This window comes from Equus quagga, chromosome 13 (assembly GCF_021613505.1).
Source record: "Equus quagga isolate Etosha38 chromosome 13, UCLA_HA_Equagga_1.0, whole genome shotgun sequence".
NCBI lineage: Eukaryota > Metazoa > Chordata > Mammalia > Perissodactyla > Equidae > Equus > Equus quagga.
This window is the reverse complement of record NC_060279.1, coordinates 42,173,378-42,197,342: the sequence shown is the minus strand read 5'-3', so window position 1 is coordinate 42,197,342 and position 23,965 is coordinate 42,173,378. Positions and strand designations below refer to the sequence as shown.

The 23,965-nt window shown below is 39.8% G+C and overlaps 2 protein-coding genes across 8 annotated transcripts in view; both read right to left on the bottom strand.

Annotated features, from left to right (window-relative positions):
• Positions 1–296: 296 nt before the first annotated feature.
• CTSK (cathepsin K) lies at positions 297–18,125 on the bottom strand. Of its 3 annotated transcripts, XM_046682488.1 has the most exons (8): positions 16,735–18,125; positions 15,125–15,245; positions 14,518–14,640; positions 14,278–14,433; positions 13,059–13,277; positions 9,150–9,315; positions 8,777–8,882; positions 4,902–6,550 (listed from the first exon to the last, which is right to left on the bottom strand). In XM_046682488.1, the coding sequence occupies exons 2-8, from the start codon at positions 15,242–15,244 to the stop codon at positions 6,451–6,453; spliced, it is 990 nt and encodes a 329-aa protein (XP_046538444.1). In that variant the 5' UTR covers position 15,245; positions 16,735–18,125; the 3' UTR covers positions 4,902–6,450. The 3 variants fall into 3 exon arrangements, with proteins under 3 accessions (XP_046538443.1, XP_046538444.1, XP_046538442.1); XM_046682487.1 differs by lacking the exons at positions 4,902–6,550; positions 16,735–18,125 and adding an exon at positions 297–504 and having other exon boundaries at positions 15,125–16,718; XM_046682486.1 differs by lacking the exon at positions 16,735–18,125 and having other exon boundaries at positions 15,125–16,715.
• Positions 18,126–18,258: 133 nt separating this feature from the next.
• Positions 18,259–23,965, bottom strand: part of ARNT (aryl hydrocarbon receptor nuclear translocator) — a 62,892-nt gene continuing 57,185 nt past the window's right edge. For 3 of the 5 annotated variants that reach the window (XM_046682484.1, XM_046682480.1, XM_046682483.1), the window contains 6 exons: positions 23,766–23,889; positions 23,477–23,579; positions 22,947–23,094; positions 21,664–21,826; positions 21,062–21,228; positions 18,259–20,276 (listed from right to left, as the gene is read on the bottom strand). In XM_046682484.1, coding sequence (XP_046538440.1) covers positions 20,187–20,276; positions 21,062–21,228; positions 21,664–21,826; positions 22,947–23,094; positions 23,477–23,579; positions 23,766–23,889 — 795 coding nt within the window. In that variant the 3' untranslated portion in view covers positions 18,259–20,186. The remainder of the gene's footprint in view (positions 20,277–21,061; positions 21,229–21,663; positions 21,827–22,946; positions 23,095–23,476; positions 23,580–23,765; positions 23,890–23,965) is intronic. The other 2 variants (XM_046682485.1, XM_046682482.1) reach the window with 1 other exon arrangement.

The window sequence follows — 23,965 nt, the reverse complement described above, 5'->3', positions numbered from 1 at the left end:
TATTTTCATATGTTTATTGACCATTTATATTTCTTCTTTGGAGAAATGTCTATTCAAATCCTTTGCCCATTTTTACATTGGGTTCTTTGCTGTTGTTGAGTTGTAGGAGTTCTTTATGTATTCTGGATGTTAACTCCTTATCAGATATATGAGTTGCAGACGTTTTCTCCCATTCTGTGGGTTGTCTTCTCACTCTATTGAGTAACACTTTGATGCACAAAAGTTTTTAATTTTGATGAAGTCCAATTTACTTTTTATTTTGTTGCTTGTACTTGTGGTGTCATGTCTAAGACAAGATCTGGAAGATTTATTCCTATGTTTCCAAGAGTTCATAGTTTTAGCTCTTACATTAGCTTTTCAAACCATTTTGAATTAATTTTTGCATATGGTGTGAGGTAGCATTCCAACTTCGTTTTTTAAGTGTGGTTCTCCAGTTGTTCCAGCAGCATTTGTTGAAAAGACTATTCTTTCCCCTGTTGAATTGTCTTAGCAACCTTGATAAAACTCAATTGAACATAAATGAAAGAGTTTATTTCTATATGTTTAATTCTATTCCATTGACCTATACACCTATCTTTATGCCAGTAATAACACTGTCTTGATTACTATTGGTTTGTAGTAACTTTTGAAATTGGGAAGTGTGAGTCTTCTAACTTTATTCTTTTTATTTATTTAATTTTTCATTTTTCTCCCCAAAGCCCCTGGTACATAGTTGTATATTTTTAGTTGTGGGTCCTTCTAGTTGTGGCATGTGGGACACCACCTCAGCAAGGCTTGATGAGCGATGCCATGTCCGCGCCCAGGATCTGAACCAGCAAAACCCTGGGCCACCGAAGTGGAGCACGTGAACTTAACCACTCAGCCTCGGGGCTGGCCCCTAACTTTATTCTTTTTAAAGATTGTTTTGGCTATTCTGGGTCCCTTGAATGTCCATATGAATTTTAGGGTCAGCTTGTCAATTTCTACAAAGAAGCCAGCTGGGATTTTGATAGGGATTTTTTAAATCCATAGATCAATTTGGGGTGTATTGCCATCTTAATGATATTATATCTTCCAATCCATGAACATGGGATGTCTTTCCATTTATTTAGGTCTTCTGACTTTCTTTCAACAATGTTTTGCAGTTTTCAGAGTATAAGTTTTGCACTTCTTTGTTTTTTCTTTTATTTTTTTATTGAGGTCTAATTGACATACAACATTATATTAGTTTCAGGTGTACAACATGATTAAATATTTGTATATACGGTCATGCACCGCATAATGATGTTTCAGTCAACAACAGACCACATATATTATGGTGGTTCCATAACATTAGTACCATATAGCCTATGTGTATCATTTAGGTTTGTGTAAGTACACTCTATGATGTTCACACCATGACAAAATCACCTAATGATGCATTTCTCAGAACATATTTGTCATTGAGCAATGCATGACTGCATTGTGAATTGCGATCACCACAATAAGTCTAATTAACGTCCATCACCCTACATAGTTACAAAATTTTTTTCTTGTGATGAGAACTTTTAAGATCTACTTTTAGCAACTTTCAAATATGCAATACAGTATTATTAACTATAGTTTCCATGCTGTACGTTATCTCATCATGACATTTATTTTATAACTGGAAGTTTGTTACACTTTAGTTAAATTTGTTCCTGAGTATTTTATTCTTTTTGATGCTATTGTAAATGGAATTGTTTTAATTTCATTTTTAGTTTGTTCACTGCTACTGTATAGAAATGTAGTTGACTTTTGTATATTGATCTTGTGCCCTGCAACTTTGCTGAGCTCATTTATTAGTTCTAATAGGTTTTCAGTTAATTCCTTAGAATTTTCTGTATATAAGATCTTGTCATCTGCAGAAGCATAGCATCCTTACCCTGTTAAATCTACACATAGAGTCTCAGGAAAGCAAGCCTTTAGGCAATATATGACCAGAGGTGAAGAACTAGATTCCCGAAATCCTTGGACAAATTCAGCTTATAAGTATTATGAAACCTGTCAATGACTCATAAAGGCTTTCCAAGAGCAGAAGAGCCTGAAAGTTTAGCTAGAAGGATATGTACTGTAAAAGAATAAAATTGCCCAGGATTTCTGCAATACCTGTGCCATTAAAAGTTTAATGAGCTGTCACTTGTAAGTTTTCATTTCCTCCTCACAACATCTGTGAAGGATTGTGAGAAACAGAGTATACTGTAGTAGCTAAGAGCTCTGGAACCTTGAATTCAGAAGGAGCAAGTAATCAGCCAGCTCCATAATATGAGACAGTCTACTGGACAAATGACCTGGCTTCTCCATGAAATCAATTACAAGGAAAAAAAATGTATGCGTGTTTGGGGAGAGTGCAGGTACAGAAAATGACTGTCAAGGAATCCAGTAGACTTAATAACAACCAAATGCAATTTGAAAATCTGTTTGGACACTAATTTGAGTAAAATAAAAGTTAAAAGACAACTTTAAATGAGGAAATTTTAAAATGTTCTAAATATTAAATGATACTCGGAAACAATTATTAATTTTGTTAGGTGCGCTAATGGCATAGTGGTTGTATTAAAAAAATTCCTCACTCAGAGATATATAATGAAGTATTTATGAGTAAAATGATATCTGGGATTTGCTTTAAAATACTTTTTAAAAAATGAGGAAAGATAAATGAAACAAGATTGGAAAATGTTGACAATTGTTGAAGCTGGATGATGAGTACGTGGAGCTTCACTCTATTACTTTCTCTCTCCTTTTGTATATGTTTAAAATGTTCCATAAAATAAAGTTAAAAAGAATAATAATAAAATCTATAAAAGAAGATAAAAACAAAAAGGATTTGGGGCTGGCCCAGTGGCGCAGTGGTTGAGTTCGCAGACTCTGCGTCGGCAGCCCAGGGCTCGCCGGTTCGGATCCCGGGTGCAGACATGCACACCGGTCATCAAGCCATGCTGTGTAGGCGTCCCACATAGAAAGTAGAGGAAGATGGGCACGATGTTAGCTCAGGGCTAATCTTCTACGCAAACAAAAACGAAAACAAAAAACCTGGGTCTGTATTCTGACTCAGCCAGTTACTAGCTAGGTAACCTTGGGCAAGCTATTTGCAATCTGTAAAATGGCAATAATAAGGGTACTGTGTGTAAAACATTTAACATGGCATGGGCTGCATAGTAAAGCTCAATAAATGTTAGCTAATATTGTTATTATGAAAGAAAAACTATATGACAGATTTGATTGTATGATAATTTTAAAACTTCTTTGTGTTAAAATGCCAGTCATTAATTGCAGTATTTGTAACTGAGGACACTGGAAATAATATAAATGTTCACCTATTATGGTTTAGTTAAATAAATTATGTAAATCTTTACAGGGGAATTTCACGCGTCTATGAAAATAATCACGTTTCTAGGTCAGGATCTATGATCTCTATTGCTTAGCATCATTTTGGAGATATTATCTAATACAAACAGATAAGAAAGAAATTACAGGTAAAAATTAGAAAGAAAGGGGTAAAATTTACCTCTATGGATGATACACTTATGTACTAAAAAAAGCCCAAGAGAATCAACTAAAAACATATAAACAAAAAGAATTCAAAGGTAGCTGAGTACAAAAACTAACAGAAATGAATAGCTTTCAAATATACATCTAATTAGAAATTATATTGGAAAAGACCCCATTTAAACTGAAAAACAATAATAAAGATAATCTTCCTAGAAAACAGGTTAGCAAGAAATGAGAAATATCTATAAGAAGGGCACAAAAGAATACTTGAAAAAATCTAAAGAGACTTGTTATTCTTAGATAGGAAGATTCAATAGTATGAAGAGATCAGTTTTCCCGAATTAAGATATAAATTTAATGTGATCCAAATAAAACTGCCAGCAGGAGTTTTGATAACTTGATGAGCTGATTGTAAAGATCGTATGGAAAAAATAAAAACCAAGAATATTCAGAAAAAATTCTAAAAAAGGAGAATAACCTTATTAGATATTAAAACACATTATAAATGTGTAATACTAGTCAAGTATAGATATATATATTAATGTACCAGAATAGAAAATCTAGAAATAACCCCAAATACATACAGGAATGGAGTAAATTTGTTGCCGACATATCCATAGAAAAGGAAATTCTAAAGGATGTTCTTTAGGCAGATGGAAAAAAATTCCAGATCAAAATAATAGAGCTGTGTAGATTTCCTTACTGGGGTGTCAGCCATCTCTCAAGCTTGTCTTTGATCCTTTCAAAGCTCAACAAAAACTATTTGCAGATTGCTGAGGATGCTCTCTCATTCTTACACATTTGAACATGCTATTCTTTGGGTCTGGAATAATGTTTTTCACCTAGCCCATCTGCCAAACTCAGACTTAAGCTTCAAAAAATTCAGGAGTCATTCTTCTGTGAAGTATTCTTTCTTTGAAAAGACAGAGAGTATGTGCAGTGTCTCTTAAATGTTAACTTCCCTCCAATTTCTTGCATCTCCATTTTGTTTTTCATCTGTTATTTGTTCTTTACACCACTGCCAGAGGAATACTGCTAAAATATAGATTTGATCGTGTCTCTCTCCTGCTCAAAAATATTTGATGCCTACTAATATAGCTGTGTGTCTATAAAATAAAGTAGGAACTTCTTGAGACATGGGAAGCATTCAAGGTTCTCCAGGATTCACCTCAACCTGCTTTTCTCACCTCAGCTCTACCATGTATGCCTTTGCACTCTAACCTTGAGCCACCTCGGCCCTCAACCATTCACACACACAGCTCTCTGCATGTCTTTGTTCATCCAGAACCTTCAGCTCTCTCTCTTCTCACCCCACAAACCACCCCATCTTCTCTGCCCATTCAGATCTTTCAAAGTTCTGTTGTCAATGAAGCCTCATCTAAAATCCCATTAGGAATTAATGACTCTTTCCCGAGCTTGCATAATTAGTATTTATTTCATTATGGTTGGTATTATTAGTTGTTTATATGTCTGTTACTAGTCTATTACATTCCTGAAGTCAGGGCCATGTCTTACTAATTTGTTTCGTCCTCTTAGCCTTAAATACACTACTTACCACATGTTAATAAAGATTTACTCACAAAATAAGTAATTTTTGCATAGAACGAAATAAAATAGTGCCTGACATACAGTAAGCATTTAATAAATGTGAACTCTTCCAAGTGGTAATAATAGGTGCTCAATAAACATTTTGTGAAAAAATGGCAAAACCAGTTGTGCTGATTTATTATTAGACAGCTAAGTTCTTTTTTTTTTTTTTTTTTTTTTTTGCTGAGGAAGACTGGCCCTGAGCTAACATCCATGCCCATCTTCCTCTACTTTATATGTGGGACGCCTACCACAGCATGGCGTGCCAAGCAGTGCCATGTCCGCAACCGGGATCCGAACTAGCAAACCCTGGGCCGCCAAAGCAGAATGTGTGAACTTAATCACTGCGCCACCAGGCCGGTTCCAACAGCTAAGTTCTTTAGAATTAATACTTCTTGGAAACCATTATAAAGAATTTTGATTTCCTCTTTTGCTGACAGCAAAAGTTAAGGTTCTAGAACCTCAGAAAGGTCCTTAAGATATTTCTCAAGACCCAGGTTCATGTGTCACTTAATCTGGTCCCCCTACAGATAGAATTAAATATTGAAGTCTCCTTGTATCCATTTAATTCCTGAAATTTAGTATAGTTCTTAGTACAGTTAAGCACTTAATAAATGTTGGTGGTAGGAATGAACAAATAAATGAATTAGGGATGAAGTGTTTATGTGACAGTCTCTCCAAACAAACTGTAAGCACGTCACATATAAGGAATATGCATTATTCATCTTTCTGTCTCCAGCACCTAGCACAGTATCTGACACAAAATGAATGCTTACTATATAGCTATTTATTAAATTATAGACATGAGATAAATACTTGGTTTACTTTAAAAATGCAAAGAAGGAAAAATAAAACACATTTCTTATATCATGTAAACTTGTACCAAAGATTTATGAATAGATTTATGAATTGGGGTGAAAAACATAGAAATTTCTATCTTGAGGATATAGAAGAAGTGAACTTGGAGACTGAGAAGTCGGGACACCTTAGTCCTCTAGAATGGTTAAAGCTAACTAGTCGCTGTGAAGGAGAATCTAGCCTATCTGAAGATCTCTAGCCTCTAACTCTTTGCATAGAATCAGCCCCAGGACAACACAGTCAGGGCAGGCTCTGGTCACATCTCTTAGCCTGAGAAAGCACACCTGTTAGGGAAATTCCTACTGTGGCCACAGTGAAAAATAAAGGCCTTGGGTGGAGAGAAGGAAAGTAGTAAGAGTGTCACTTGAAGCACAAACAAATGGGGAAACGGAATGGACAATCTCTGTATCACAACATCTGCTTCAAGAAAGGCACACCAACTCCCTTCCAAAGTACATCAGCACTTGCACCATCGTGGAAGGAATGGGAGAGCAGGACGGGGTTGGCTGGCTGAAGTCACATCTTGGGGAAGCTGGCCATGTTGGCAATGCCACAAGCGTTGTTCTTATTCCGAGCCATGAGGATATAGCCTTTGTTTCCCCAGTTTTCTCCCCAGCTGTAGGACCAATCAAGGAAAATACTTAGTACTCCCAGTTTATTTATTCATTAAAACACTTACAGAGTATTGTGCTAGGTGCTGATGGTATACAAAAATGAATAAGACAGTTTTTACCTTTAAAGAGTTCCAAGTCAAGAAATGGAGAGAAGGCATAATGACATAGGTCTCAAAGGTAGGAAAGATTGCGGCTGATTAAAGGGATCACAGAAGGCTGAATGTAAGAGGCGGCATTTGAGTTGAGGCCAAAGGCTGAATAGAATCTGGATCTATGGAAATGGAATGCTAGTGGAGGAGTGTGAAATGAGTAATAGAGGCAGGAAAGCATGGGGCGTGTGTTAAGATCACGTGGCTGAAAAATAGGGTGCCTGACAGAGTGTAGTAGGAGATACGTCTGGAAAGGTAGATCGAGATCAGTGTGAATTATCTTTACCGCCAGGCTAAGGAGTTTGACTCTGTGACCCATTATAGTGGAGGAGACAGCAAAGGTTTCTGACTGGGAGAGTGATATGATCCAATCTGTGTTTTAGGAACAGTAATCTGGAAAATGTGAGTCTAGAGCATAAGAAAGAGGCAAGAGGGGCTGAAGCTGGTGATCTTGGTTTGGGAGTATACCCCATAGGAGAGATGAATGAAGCTATGAGAATGGATGAGATTGCTAAGGCAACAAGTGGAAATGGAAGACTAGAGAGAGACAGGGAGGGAGGGAAAGACTGACAGAGAAAGAGAGAGATAGAGAGGGGAGATTGGTCTATGTATCTTCCTAAATTGTTTTAATGAGCTTCCTTTTTCCGAACCAGTAAATTCTCCCATTACCCAATACATTTTACTTAAGACCTGTACTCTACCCCTGTTCCCTTCTCCAGGGGTCTGCAATGATCCTGATCCTGCCTGGGTGTGCCCCTTATTCCTCCCAGCTCTCTCAGATGCAGCCTCCAGCCTTGGCACCTGACCAAGAAAGGAGAGGGTAAGTGCTTGGGGCTGGGAGTCGAGAAAAGGAGAACACAGGACAGAATCTGTGGGAGAAGGAACACCTTCTCAGAAAGGTGCTCACATTCACCCTTAGTTGGAACTGTGATATAAAAAGTTGCTTCAGATTTGAAGCAACTCCCAGCCTCACATTCTGTCCTTCCAGCCCTCTAGGCAGCAGCCCAACTTGGTCACATCACTGCAATGGCCTGTGAACTCTCCGGAGTCTAGGACTCCTGCTCCTTGGAGCGCACCAAGGACAGAAAATTTAATCAGTGCTGCTGCTAGGCTGGTGTTGACCAACGAGGAAAGGAAAAGCATAATTCTCATACATCTGACCTCCTGAAGTCACAAGGGGCTAACGAGAAATGGGGAACCAAGGTACCCTGTAGTTTTTAAATTTATTTTTATTTATTACTTATTTTATTTTATTTATTTATTTATTTTTAAAGATTTTATTTTTCCTGTTTCTCCCAAAGCACCCCGGGTACATAGCTGTGTATTTTTACTTGTGGGTTCCTCTAGTTTTGGCATGTGGGACGCTGCCTCAGCATGGCTTGATGAGCAGTGCCATGTCTGCGCCCGGGATTCGAACTGGCAAAACCCTGGGCCGCTGAAGCACAGCACCTGAACTCAACCACTCCACCACGGGGCCGGCCCCATACTTCTTCCAATAATAGGGAGGGAGACACTAATTTTTTGTTGTTGTTCATCTCTCTTTTCTAAAAAGCATTTCTCTTTACAGATTTCAAAATCTTTGGCGAGTTCTTATATATGTCTATCCTAAGAGTATCTGGAAGGGCAAAGAGCTGCACAAAGGGATATTAAAACTTTACATTGGTTGCCACTGCTCATAGACAGATGAGGATGGAAACCTCCCTAAGGAACTGATCACATTAGAGAAAAAAGAAAGAAAAAATATATAATTCCAAAGCTCCTGCTGGTTCTTGGTGCTATTTTACGTTCTGGTTAGTTAGGTTGTCCTTCTTAGGGACTATGAGATCACCGAAGGCAGACATCCTGCTCATTTGTTTGTGTACATGACTAAGCACCTTGCACATGAAGCAGCTGCCTAACACATACTTTGAGTACTGTTGTCTGGCCATTAAATGTCACAATTAATAGCCTCTGATTGGGAAGGTAGAATGGAAAAGTCTGAGACAACTTTCTCTTGATTTGAGAGAGAGAAAGGAAGTGGAGTTGAGGCTGAGTGTTAAGAGGGTGATTGAATGATAAAAGTAGTGTTCCCATAATTACCTGTTTTTAATTATCCAGTGCTTGTTTCCCTTCTGGATCCCATAGCCCACCGCCAAAACCGCATGGTTCAGATTATCACTATTGCAGTTTTCATCATAATACACACCTAGGAAACAAACTGTCAAAGGTGAAACTTTCTGCAATCCAAGGGTCTCCCTGTGGGATCTCCCAGTCTAGGAGACCCTCTAGAATCCTGTCCCAGTCAGGAGGGTTTACGACAGAGATGTCTGCACTGTGGCAGCTGCTAATTTCTCTCTGGCAGACAGTCCGAATATGGAAACTAAGTACTGAAAATGCTCAGTGCCCTTGGAGAAGCTGCCAAGCCCACATCATAAGAGACAGTTGACTGTGCTCTATAGGAAGAGCTCCTTACCTTTGCTGTAAAACTGGAAGGAGGTCAGGCTTGCATCAATGGCCACAGAGACAGGTCCCACTCGGGCCACTGCCCTCTTCAGGGCTTTCTCATTCCCCTGAGGGATCTCTCTGTACCCTCTGCACTTAGCTGCCTTGCCTGTTGGATTGTACATACAACTTTCATCCTGGAAAAAACAAAGTTGAAATAGGACTAGGACAAAGCAACAGGCAGTGAATTGGTGAGTAGGAAATGCTACCAATGTTTTGAGTGATGAGAGTGAACTAACAGGGGCAGCACAGTAGGGTCTCTCGAGAGGGTCTATTCTCGCCTCACCATTTAGACAACTACAAAAAGAATATGAAAAATGGATACTTTGCTCTATAAACAAAAATAATCTCCAGGGGATTTTAAAGCATAAATATGACAGGAAACACTATAAAACCTAAAAGAGAGAGAGAGAATATTTTTATTACCTCAAGGTAGAGAAAGATTTCTGAAATAAGATTTTACGTATTTTTTTACTTTTTTCAAAGATTGGCACCTAAGCTAACATCTGTGGCCAATCTTTTTTTTTTTTCTCTCTTCTTCCTCTCCCCAAAGTCCCACAGTACACAGCTGCATACTCCAGTCGTAGGTTCTGATGGCTGTGGCATGTGGGATGCCATCTCAGCATGGCTTGATGAGTGGTGGCAGGTCTGCACCCAGGATCCAAACCAGCGAAACCCTGGGTCACCGAAGCAGAAGCACTCAAACCTAACCACTCAGCCACGGGGCTGGCCCCTGAAATAAGATTTTTTTTAAAGCACAAATCATCTTCTGACCATGTAGTATGTGTGAGCCTCAGAGGGCAGGGAGGCACCAGCTGCTGTGGGGAGGAGGCCAAGGCAAAGGCTCAGCTGGAGGGAGGAACTGGGCCCTATGCACATGTATCAGAGGAGCCAGTGTGAGGCAAAGAGTTTTGGCTGGACCCTTGGGCTCTCATGAGAGACAGGGGTAAAAGCACATAACATGATGCTAAAAGAAATTAATACAGAACTTAGCAATTTAGCTGGTGAAGTTCTAGCACTATGTTTTGCAGGTATAGTTAACAATGATATGTTCATTGGGAAGCCACATTTATGGAATCTAATGGCAACCCATGGCAGGGTGGTCTATTCTTTTTGGCAATTAATTTTCTCAACAGACTACCCTTTCAAAACCCTAAAGGTGCATCTACAAGAATACATTATCTAAATATTATAATGGCAGCATTTGACATAATATTCTAAGATTACAGTAGTCTCTTGTCTTAATAATTTCTCAAGATTCCTTTATTCTCTGCCATATGATCCAAACCCTTGCTGCCTCCTAGTGCCAAAAATCGCACAGATCTACAAGCAAAATAAATTATCCTGGGAATGGATTCAGAAGGATGTCATGCTTTAAAGTCAGAATAACGTGCATTATGTCTGGAACGAACTTAAATTACTATATTATCTGGCTGCTGACCTACCAGATTTCTTCTTTTTTAAATTTTGTCTTTACCTCCCTCCATTCATTCACATGTTCCTGTGAGAAGAGAGGTTCTTTCAGTTTTGGACAATAGAGTTTTTAAAAAGTGTAAAGTAGAGGGGCCGGCCCTGTGGCCGAGTGGTTAAGTTCTTGTGCTTCGCTTTGGCAGCCTGGGGTTTCGCTGGTTAGAATCCTGGGTGCAGACATGGCACTGCTTGTCAGGCCATGCTGAGGCGGTATCTCATATAGCACACACAGAAGGACCTACAACTAGAACATACAACTATGTGCTGGGGGCTCTGGGGAGAAGAGAAAACAAAAAACAAAAAAACCCTGTAAAGTAGCTAGAAGAGAATAGTTGCCCAAGATTCAGAATGTTAAAAATGGAACACGTATCTTATATAGCTAATTCTTCATTTCAATTGATTATGAGAGCAAAATCATTCCACATTGCTCTAAAATGCTGAAGAGATCATTTGAGGGGGCAGAAGAACAGAAATTAGAAGTCAAATGCTCCTACTCCAAAATGGGGTTTAAAATATTATGTAATTTTTGTTTAAATTACTCAGAGTCTCTGAGTATTAGTTAAACTCTCTCTCAACAAACTGGTTAATATAGTACTGAATAAATGATGCAAGCTGTGGATGAGTGATCAACTATGAGTTCTGATAGTATTTATTTTTCTTTAATATAGTTGCACAAATCTTTAAATTGGCTGTCTGAATTAATCAATATGGAAAATATTATAAAAATAAATCTGTTTTTTGTATATACTGTCAGGATTCATTTAATTTTTTGATATCAAGTGACAATAAAAAGTTGCCAAAAGAATATTTGACTTTTCAAAAGAAAATTTTGCCATGTTTAGGTTATCTCACTAATTGGCCTGATGTATTCAGAATTAAAAAGTTAATCTGTGAGCCAGCCCTGAGAGTCTAGTGGTTAAAATTTGGTGCTCTCAACACTTGAGTGGCCCAGGCTCATTTCCCAGTCGCAGAACCATACCACCCATCTGTCAGTTGCCATGCTGTGGTGGCGGCTCACATAGAAGAACTAAAAGGACTTATAACTAGCATATACAACCATGCACTGAGGCTTTGGGGAGGAAAACAATATATATACATATATATATATTAAAAAGCTAATCTGTTAGGGCAGCTTTAGTATGCTGTACCTTATAGTAGCAGCCCCAGAGTTCAAACATCGACTCGGGACAAAGTAGTTCTGAAAATTGTATGTGGATTAAAGAAATTTTTTTCCAGGTATAACGTCTAATTTCTCTGCCTTGTATATGTCACCGCTAAAACACTCTAACATGGAGTAATAATGGGATGAAATTTACAAAAATAAAGTACTGTTTCGATGTGGCCAATGTCATGAGGATGTGTTGAAGTGACTTTACTATGTAGGTTGTTGAGGATCAAGTGAAATGGATTTGTTCAATCATTTACGTTAATGAGCATTTTATTTCAGCCAGACATCATTTCAGATGACTCAACATGAATAAATAAAATTGATGGCTGTGAAGTTGAAGATGCACGTACTCTAAGATGCAGACAATTCTGTTCCAAGGTATTGTTTATATTCTAGTAAAGAAACTCTTGCACATATGCATAGAAGATATGCCTGGGAATATTTATAGTAGACAAACAGATCTGGTAGATAAATCTTAAGTCTGCTACATATCTAGCGGTATGAATTCGAGTCTGCTGTTTTACCTCCTTAAGTATCAATTTCCTCACCGATAAAGTGAGGGTAAGTCTACCTTATAGGGCTGTTATGAGGATTAAGTGAGAAAATGAACTAAGCACATAGCTTAGCACACAGTAGCCATTATTTTTATTACTCAAACTTGTTATCCCTGCTGCAAAGGCCTCTGTGGCAAAGGCTCCATATTATATTATCTATCAACCCAGCTATATAAAAAGCCCCAGATCTCCTTCCTATTACTAAAGGATCTTGTAGGAGGAAGTGAGTTGATCTCTAAAATTACAGTAAATATAAAGCAACTTGTTTTTTCACTCATTTTATACATGTTAGCGTGTTAACTTACATAACTTGCTTAAACATTCCCAAAACCGACAGAGATCATACAAAATAAAGCCACATGACTCATGAAATTAGCATGGTGGATTTGAGGATTTGTGATGGGAGGAGCTGAGCTGAGGGTTATAGAGACCTACTCGGAGATCCATGGGATAACCTGTCCTCTGTTTTTCCTCCAGGTCAGAGAGGTAGATAGGAGCTGTGGTAGTCTAAACTCCCCAAATTCTCCCAGATTGTGTGAATGTTCTTGGCCTTCTATGGGAAATTGTCCCATCAAGAAAGGAAGACAGGGAACAGAAAACGAGATTTCTGGAATTGTTTCCAGTACAAAATATCATGCTGGGAAAGGACGAGCCATCACAGCTGTATAACCGTATGGGACAGTCTCACCTGTCCCACATATGGGTAGGCATCTTCAGAGTCAATGCCCCGGTTCTTCTGCACATACTGGAAGGCATTTGTCATGTAGCCCCCTCCGCAGCCATCATTCTCAGATACGCAATCCACCAGGTTCTGGGGACTCAGATTTAAGAGTTTGCCAGTTTTCTTCTTGAGCTGACCCTCCAGGGCACCCACAGAGCTAAAAGCCCAACAGGAACCACACTGACCCTTAGAGGTATAACAGAGAAACTATCAGTCATTGCTGTTCACACTTTTTGTTTCTTCCCTGTACCTGCCTGATGAAAGTCCATACATTTTATAAATTCCAGCATGCATGTCCTGTTTGCTGCAAAGCCTTCCTGTTTCCTTTCATTTAACATTTGTTGTTCTATTGCTACTGTTGCTATTGATAACTATTGTTACTATTGTTACCATTAGCTGTAGTAAAGCCATGCAGACAACTAGCTTTGCAACCCACTAGACGTGTGACTTTAGGTAAGTCACTAAACCTCTCTGTGCCTCAGTTTCCTTAACTGTGGATAATAACAATACCCTTAATGGGATTATGAGGATTAAAAAAGTTAATTCATGCAAAGGATTTATATGTTTCTGACACACAATAATCTCTCAAAAAGTGTTAGCTAGTATTATTGTTTGTTCGGCTAGATTATAAACTTTTCTTTCTTGTTCTGTTTTTTAAGATTGCGGATTTCTTGAGGACACAGGTTATGTCTTAGTCATCTTGAATCTCTACTGCCTAGCACTATACCTGGTAGGTTCTGAAAAAGTGTGTTTGTTGAATGAATGTTAAATCAATCACTCATCTGGTTGATAGGGTTAGCATTGTTAAGGTTGCAGAAAAACTGACATTGTCAAGCTGGTAAGAATGTAAGATTGTAAAAACGTTTTTGGAAAGGATTCTCTGTGACCTAACAATTCCAATTTTAGGATTTATTTTCATAAATATTTGTACACGTGCACAAAAATATAGACACAAGAGTGCCTACAGAAACACTATTTGTAAAAAAGAAAAACCAGAAACAACCTAAATGTACAAAAATAGGTGATAAGTTAAATATTGGAATAGCCTATATTCTCTCAGCATGGGACAGGTACCTTAATTCCTTGCCCCCTCTTCCTGGTACCTTCCTACCTTAAGAGCAAAGAAGCAGAAAAAGGAAGAGATCATGCCAGCTTACATACCCATACCCAGTAGAAAAGAGGGTACCTGGTTTTTGACAGGAGTAACATATCCCTTCTTTCGATAATCAATGGAGTCTGGGGCTCTGCCTTCCCAGTCGGGGATATAGAGGGTGTCATTACTGCGAGTATGAGAGGGGGGTACTTTGAGTCCAGTCATCTTCTGAACCACCTCTTCACTGGTCTGGGACAAAGAAGGAAGAGGCCAGGCATAAGCAGAGAACTAAGGCAAACAGGGCAGGAAGCCAGGAGCTGAGGCACAACTCACCATGTCCCCCAAGTGGTTCATGGCCAGTTCATATGTATGGACACCAAGAGAGGCCTCAAGATTATGGATGGAAATATGCTTCAGGTTTTTTTCCCAAATTAAACGCCGAGAAATTTCATCCACCTAAACAGAGCACAGTCAGTACTGGCATAGACTGTTTCCTGTGTGCAAAGTTACGTATGTAATACTGTGCAGGTTTTTAGGAGAAAAGATGAAACTTACAATTACAGAGAGTTTACAATCTAGTTGGGGAACTGACCATGGGATTAAAAGCATGCAAAAATATGTAAACAAATACAAGTAATAGAATGCAAAGCTCTGGAAGGATGTATAGAAAAATTGCTTATGGATTAATAGCATTAATCTGAGACGTCTTCCCAAAAGAGAAATATAAAACAGTTACAAAGAAAAGGAAGGATAGGACTTGATGGAAGATGAGTTGAGGAGTAGGAATGAAAACTATATGTTAAGGTCTAAATAACAAAGGCAAGTTTGCTTCGTTGGAGTGGTAAAAGTATTTGGATTGAAGAAGAGAGTCTGGAAGCCAGGACTGGGGGGTCTCAGGTTCCAGCTCTCCCACCAGACTTCCCTCCAGGTCCCCAGGTACCTTGCTGTTATACTGCTTCCTGTAGGTCTTCTTCCACAGTTCCCATTGGGTGTCCAGTATCTCCTCTGGGTATAGAGCAAAACTCACCATGGGCAGCAGCAAAACCTTGAGCCCCCACATCCTGGGGAAGGGGATAATTAGGGGAGACTCTTCCATTTGCCAAGGGGTTCTTAGCCTGGCTTTGGATGAGGAAATAGCTGGAGCCATATTCCCAGACAGGTGGTTCTTAACCTTTGGGAGTCAGACTCCCAAAATCTTGCAACCCACTCTAGTCCCTCTTACCAGAAAAACACAAGCACACACAATAATTCTGGGGATCTCGAACCTGAAGTTAAGAACCCCTTCCTCAAGACCACAAAACAAAGGAAAACTAGGCTTTATGAGGAAGGTAGACAAAGAATAGATGGGGATTTACATATGATAAAGCAAATGACCATAGTCAGAGGGGTCTGGGTTTGGATGGGGTGCTGATACATCTGGTTCCAAGTATTCTGACATAGGGAGATTCAACATACACACACACACACACAAACACTTGCACAGACAAGCGGAAAAGGGGTAGAAAATGGACAATCAGGATGGGCTGAGCACCTCTCTCTTCCAGTGTCCCCAGCAGACTTGGAGGAGATGGACAGGGTGAGCGCAAGGTGGGATGAGTGGGGTTGGAGAACACACAAGGGAGAGATTTCCAGCTAAGTTTTGCTTCCCGATCATTTCTTCAAGGCATTCTTCTCTTCCTGGCCTACATTCTGACAGTTTTCCAGCTCTTGCCAGGAAAGGCCAAGGAAAGAGTTGGCAGTATTTGCTATTCTTTGAGATGTTTACTGTCTCCTCAGTCTTCTTATTCATTTCTTCCTCCTTTCTCTGCCCACTCCCTCCTCAGGGAGGAAACCGTCCTAATCTCAACCAGCTGCTGTGGGCAGGAAGGTTTTCCCTTTCCTTTTCCAACAACAAAAAAACCTCTGTGACTGCCTCATAGGACAAAAAGCCTCAGAACCAAAGTTAGAAGAATATTAAGACAGAGAAGCAATGTTCTATGATCATTAAATACACAGCTTTTCAGAAATTTACTCTAGCTTCACTCACTTCTTGCAGTGGCTTGCTGAATTAATTGTCCTCCATTTAAAGAACAATTTACAGTCTGCAGCAAGTCATACAGCTTGCATAATTTTTTAATCTATAGCCCATTTTTTGTGTAATCTTTGCAAACTGGCACAATGTCCAGCAGGACATTTAATATCTGGAGTGTTAAGGGCTTCGAGATGCCTCAGAGTGGGAAGTACTGAGCTACCAGCTCCCTGCACCACTCCTCGTCCGCAGGGAAAAAACCCTCCATAAAGAAGCCACTCTCTGAGGGATGGGCAAAGGATTCCCCACATTCTTTGCTTTCACTAACCATGCACACATCCATACAAATCATAGAAGAAATCCTAACCATTTCCAGACAGATCTTTTTTGGCCAGGAAATGACCTAAGAAGGGCATGACTGTATTCATCCGCAGCCTACAAAGTTCATTTTGATTCCCAAGTCACTATATCCCTAATACTTCTAAAATGGAGAACTGGCAGGAATGAGAAGCTAAAAAGATCTAAGAAGTTGAAAACGTTACCTGCTGATGGGGATCTGCTCTCTGGGCTCGTTTCGGCAGGAAAGTGTGGATGTGGGCGGATGACTAGGGGTGGTGGATTTATTCCATCAGGATTGCGGAAGTCATCTCCAGCGGTTGGCTGGAAAATTTGGATAGGGAAGGGAGGCGGGGATAAAAATGCTGAGAGAAGGGGGGTTAGGGAGGAGGAAAGGAGGCAGCGGATTTGCAGTGTTTCTGTGTGCATATGCAGTGTGTGCCAGGGTGGAGAGTTGCTAGGTACTTAGTTTCACATGACTGTCTTTGAGGCTGACCAAAAAAAGGCCTCAATAAACATTACTCAAGCTGGGATTTACCTTCCCTTTGGTGGATAAATAGGACAGTCCTGGTCTCCCCCATTCCTTCTTATTATACATTATTTATTACATTGGGAGATTACATCTCTTCCTCCCCTTTTCCTATTAATACCCAGTTCTCCAATTTTGAAATCTCAGTTTTTGAATTTGTGTCTGACCCTTACACCAGGGATGAGGGAATAAACACAAAAGGCTAGAAAACAGTATGTATGGGAAGCCACAGGCTCCAAAATCGTTTATATTTTATAAGCTTGTCGGCTAAAAGTTGTCTTTGCTTCCAGGCAGGAAGCTCTCCCATTCTAACATGGTTTTGCTGAGGAAGGCTATGTCCAAAAAATCCAGATGAAACCAGTTCTAAAAGTAACCAAAAACAGTTCTCCTGGTTATTTATGACAGCATTGGAATAAATGCCATAAGCACTGACAAACTCACATGTGACTTCTTTGTTGCTAAAACTCTCAGATGGTGGGATGCCTGATGAACATTAGCTGTCCTGTTATTAAAATCCCCAATCCAGGTCCAGTCATATGAGCTTCTCCACATGCTTCCCACAACATCCAGGCATGTGACAGATCATGAGCCTAGTTCAGTCCCTAAACCACATCCCCAAATTCCATTTTCTTCCATAAAGAGATGTGGGGGAAGAGGAAAAGAGGGTCCTTTGAACAGAAAGGATAATACATAGGATCTAGATTCAGTTTCCAGCTGGATTACATACACAGACCCTCAAGAACACAGGTTTATGTCTGTAGGTTTTAAGATTTGCTAATGAACTACATGGTCCTAGAGGGAAACCAGGTCCAGACCTGAATAGTTTAAATTTCCCCATCCCTAAATTCCTTTTAATCCAGAAGAGGAGGCTATGCTGGGGGAAGGAATCCAGATGTGCCCTACTGGCCTCAAGTCCCAACTCTCCCCCTCTCCCAAGGACTAGGGCAATCCCTCAACCCCCATGCCAGGGTCAGATGTCCCTGCTGATTTTACTCAGAATGAGTCAGGATCAGGAGGACAACCAAGGAAGGCTGAGTGATCCAAGCCCTGTGATTCCTGATTCCTGAAATTACAGATGCACTGTGCTTTATGTTTGTATATTTGGAGCTCAAGCTATGAGTTCAACTAATTGTGGGTGTTTGTTGTTTAGGAGCTGGAAAGGAATAACAAAGCCGCATCAAGATCACACAACACAAGAAAGTTTACAAAAGGAAAAAAATACTTTGTTTTAAAATCTTTGCTACATGTCATTATTTTTGCCACTGTAAGGCTCAGCACAGATGCCAGCAGTACAGAAATGGCCAAGAAGAAAAAAACAAAACAATCAAAAATAAAACCCTGAAGGAAAAGAAGAAACAAAACCCCCAGAGCATCTTCTCCCTCCCCTCCCTTTCCCCCAAATCCCTATAACTGTACAATATTATAGTCCTGATCACATTTAAAAACAGTTGATTATTAAAAAACAAAGATTTCATTGGAAACTCAACTTTTTGGTTTCTTAAATTGTGATATAAATATGTATGTATACTGTATGTGTGCACATAGAATAAAAAAATAAACTGTCTCCTTTTCCATTCCATTACCTGGCACCAGACTGGAGACAAAAGGGAGGGAAACCCAGTAATGACATTCTCTCAGCCTCTCCAAGGCCATCTGTGCTCCTCAGTCCCCTATGGCTACATTTAGTATGTCGTCTCCTTATTAATTCAGTCTTGCACTTAAGATACTGGCCCGAGCCAATTAAAAAAAAAGAAAAGGCTGATACACATGACTGTTACCTGAGGAAGGTAAAGAGAGTAGTAACCTGTATCCGCATTTATATGGCTATAGCTAATTGCTAAGTGACCCTGTCAGCATGGGAGTCCAGGCCCCATCTATCACATGGATTTATTACACTTGCACTATAAAGCAAAATCCAATCTCAAGATTGGAGAGGGAGCAAAGAGGAAAGAACTACAGGCCCAGAGAGACCTAAATCTCAGTTTCTTCCCAGACTGGATACTTGGAGTATGGGATGAAAGAGGCTACTTTGCAAGAAGGCTTGGTATTTGGTTTAAAACTCCAGCAGTGAGGAGTCTCACTGGGATTGCTAATCCAAGAAGTTGAGTTTCCATGCAGAAATAACCTCTACATAACACACAGCATATGTGATTCCGAGAGAAAAATGCAGCATTATCCTTACGGCCAAGTATAGGGTTTCTGAAAGTGTTTATCTTGCCAGCCTATTTCTGTAATGTTTGCAGATCTTCCATATAAGGTGAGAGCACCAAAAGCAGGAATGACCCAGCTTTATCACTAAATATCTTCAATGACAGACCAACCATATCAACAGAAGACTATATATTTGCTTACAGTTGCATATTGGCTGGGCATAGATGTCAAGTGCAGCAAAGACATTTACTTAAATACTCTTTGGCTGCAATACTAAGTGGAAAATACCTGGAAGATTTAACTCCTTAGGACTCTTTGAAAAACACAGACAAAGACAAAGATAAAATCTGGGGCAAATTTTGCATAACTCCCTAATAGGGAGAAAGAAACAAACACAGAGACAGATGCGCGTGCGCACACACACACATATACATATACATACAGACACACACACCACTCACTCACTCTTGCGTCTCTTTCCAGAGGAACTGCTCACAGGCAGCAGAAAGAGCCTATGCGCACTTTCTAAAGCCCCATATATACCTACCATGTTTCATGGTCCTCGAATATGAGGACATTTCTCCTCTCCCTGACCTTAAGTCAGAATTTCTTTACAAAAACATGCCATAGTATCCAAGGCAAATAGTGGATGTCAGGTTCTCTAACCTGCCCCTTGACCCTCACAGAAATCATCTCGTCACAAATTTCTGGTCAGGAGACATAAGGAAAGGCATTCTTAAACTCACTCAGCCTCAATTTTTCAAAGTGTCCCCAAAGCCTTGAGGATTCACTCCATTTCTTCTATAAATGTTATCTCAGAGAGGCAGGAAGGCAAAGGAAATGTAAGGGAAAGAGGGTACACATTAGGGGTGAGGGAAGGGAAGGGAGAGGAACTTTTATTCTGTTTACAGACAGATTTGCATTTTGAAAACAAATGGTGATTTTTCTCCCCCACTCCTTATCCTCACCCCAATAGTTCTATTCTGAAAAGGAGGGAAACATAGTTAGATCAGGAAATTCTTCATTGTTGTAGCTGTTGCTCTGGTCTCCCAGCATGGACAGCATCTCCTAATAAGAGAAAAAGAGTAAGTTTGTCATACACCTTGATCCCTCACATTTATGGAGCTCCCTCCCAACATTCTCCTGAGCCATCATCCCCAGCCCCAGAGGTTCTGCTGTGTTGAATTCTCTTAGCCTTTCTTCCTCCCAGCAACTCTGACTCCTTTAGCTGACAACCTTTTTTCCTAGTCTCCTGTCTGTCTTCCTCCTACAGTTCTACATTTTTCCTCTTCACTAATCCTCAATATTTTCAAAGCAAGAAAAATCTGCTTGCCACATTTCATATAACCTCCCATAGACACACTGTATATGGAGTATCTCTTATCCTATTTGTTTTCCACCAAAATATGTTTTGCATTGTTTCAACCTGTGTTTTAAACTAGCTCTTCCTTTATCCTACCTAAGATTACTCCATTCATTCTTGAGATCCCCCTCAGGATTTGTATAAATCAACCTTTATAGCCATAATCAGTATGTTTATACTCAAGCTACTATGAAGTGGGATGTGGTTCTCCTTGAATTGGATAAAAGTACTTTCTTTGGCATCTTCACACAGCCTCGTGTCACTAACCACGGTCTGGTTAAAGGTTGTCTATCACACTAAGTTCACAATCTTTCCAATTAATGACATTTATTTCTACATGTCCCTACTCTGTCTCTCCCACATACCCCTCCCCAGCCTCCCTGCCCCAATCGAACACCTCAATCCATGCATGCTTCCTTCTCTGTCTCTCCTCCCTGACCCTTCCTCTCCTCCTAGTTTCTGGTTTTCTGAAATCTTTTCACCCTCTCACCTGGAAGACCTCAGGCTGGCCAGGTGGTTGTGCTGATGGCTGTTGAACATGTTGCTCATTAGAACTTGAACGATGATGAGGCTGCTGGCCCTGCCACTGGGGCCAGACACTCACACCCTCTGCTGTCCGTGTCTGGAACTGTCCTGCAGTCTGTCCAGTCTCAGGTGCTGGAAAGAGAGCAAGGAAGAATAAACAACTTCAATCTACTAACCCCACTGGAGAGGAGAAACACACATATAAGTACATGCAAGCATTAATTTTACTTAGATACCTTCTGCCCTTCTCTCTGCCAATTAATGCCTCTTGTATTTCAAAACCCAGGCCCAAATTAATTTTTCTTCTCTAGGCAGCCTTTGAAGAGTCCTTTGCTCATTTAGGTTACATTTGCATATTATTAAACTTCTAATACGTTGCATGCTTTTTGTTATATGTGCTAAAGTCTTTTTCATGTGGATAGGTTTTAAATTCCAAATGGACTGTCACCTTGTACTTCCCCATAATTAGGTTAGTGCACCCAGGACGCAAGCAAACCATTTTAACTATCAAACCTTTTCTCTTTAGTGCTGTGATTTTCCTGCTACCCTCCTTCTATCTAAACTCACCAAAGTTGGATCCCCGATTGGTGAGACTAGGGTAGGCAGCAGCACCAGGGGAGGCAGTGGACGCACCAGGGAGGGACATGGGGCTGAAGGAGGATGCAGTCTGAAAGTTGCCCACACCAAATTGGGAAGAGCGAGTCTTGGCTGTAGCCTGGGTAGCCACCTGCTAAAAGAGAGAAATGGATAGAGAACAATACATGGAACATTAACATTACCATACATACCATTCTTATGAGAGTCAACCCTTTGTCAATCACTGGATTCTGGGCCAAGCTCATCACTTAATTCCTATTGTATATTCCTTCTAATTAACTCCCAATCTCCCTCGACACTATTTCTAGGTAGTTGTGATAAAGTGCAAAAAGCAAAGAATTATGGGATTAAAATAAGTATACATTTAGAGTTGTGAGAATTAAATGAAAATGATTTAAATGAAAGCATTTTATAAACTGTAAAGTTATAAAAACTAGAGGCATTAATAACAGTACAGTACTACATAAGGAGAAAAAATACTTTGCATCATTTTATTATTCAGTCTTATTGCATTCATTTGTTCTTAATGGTGTCCTTTTTTTTGGTAACTAAACATTTCCCTCACCATAAGAGTAATGCATATGCACTTGGAATATTTGGAAAGTAAAGGAAAAAAAAGAAAATCATTTATAATTCTATCACCAAAGACCCATGGTTAACATTTTTGATAATTTCTTCCAGTTTTTATTTTCCTATGGATTTTTTATACAATTGAGATCATACAGCATATAACAATCCTGAAGCCTACTTTTGTTTTTGTTTTTTCATTTAAAATATCACTTATGCAATATAAGCATACATTAATATATGAAAGAATATTAGCTTTAGGCTTAACATACATAAACACATAGAGCTTATAAGGATTTTTCAACACTTTTTTTTTAAACAGACATCAGTCTCTGTGTAAATTAGTAATTAACTTTCTCCTTTGTTCTTATATTTTGTAGCACTAACCAAAGTGGACACTTCTTAGAATTTACCTCAAAACTAATCTGAAAAATCAAATCTGTTCAAGAAGTTCCGTGTGAGAAATTCTGATTTAAAGTGAATATGTGAAAAACCACAGACTCTGAGATTTTTGGATTATCTATGGTTTTTAATTATTTAGCTATTCCCAATAAAGATAAAAACTGGAAGGTAGGCGTGGGGATTGACGAGAAGATATCTATGGTAGACAATGATAATTTTATATATGGAAAGAAACCTAACCAAACAAAACTGTACACAGGGGACAGAGAAATGAAAAGCTTTACCTGGGCAGAGAAGCCTGGGCGGGTGCTAGGGGTCCAAGTTGGGGTTGCTCCCTGGGTGGGGTTGGAGTGACGGGAAATCTGGGCCAACATCTGCCCTGCAGAAGCTGATGGCTGGACGATGGTTACAGAAGGGGCCAGACCACTATTTCTAGGAGTGAACAAATAGTGAGGTAAAGGATTAAAAGGATGGGTGTACCACAGAATCTGGGAATTGCAGGACAATCTAGCACTATCCCTAGATTCCCCTGACTTCCCTAAGGTTAAGGAAAACTTGATAACAGGATTTAGAAAAGACAAGAAAGACTGACAGTCACACACTGATCAAGACACACAGAGATAAAACGCAGAACATGGCAATAGGACAGGTGCAAAAAATAGCAGGAAGAAAAGCAGCTTGCCTCATCCTAGGCCCTAGAAGTTCCACTGCTTTGTCTGAAAAGACCAGAGAAAGCTAGGGAAGAATAAAACCTGGATTCAGCAACTGAATCTTTCAGTTGCCCTATAAAGCAACATACACATATGGGGCTCACCTGAAATTCTCTGCCGGCCTGGGGGTAGGAGGGAATGTGTTGCCCTGGGAGAATAGCTGTTGGGTGGCAGGGACAGTGCTGGAGGAGATGCCTTTACTCTGATCTGTGGACCAAAAGGAGTGGGGGGAGGGCCAGTCAAGGGGCTGTAGTATATTAGTTCAGCAAGTTCCTGTTTATTCATAAGGTATTATAATTAAGTGGAAATATGTTGGAAGACTACTGACTGGGCAGCAGCAGGTCCATCAGTAAATGATCAAAATGAGAATTTAAAAGGAAAACGAAAACATACCTGCATTGATGTTGGAGTAGATTTCTGAAAATCTTGGGTCTCTATCCTGGGCAAATAGACCATCTGACTTCTCCAGGGGTTTGCTGTGTTCTGGCCCTGTGGTTGTCACAGGCTGAACAGAAACCTGTGGAATACAATGATAAAAATAACCATGAAAGGTTTAATATGACAGTTCAATAACCTCTAAATTCATATAAAGA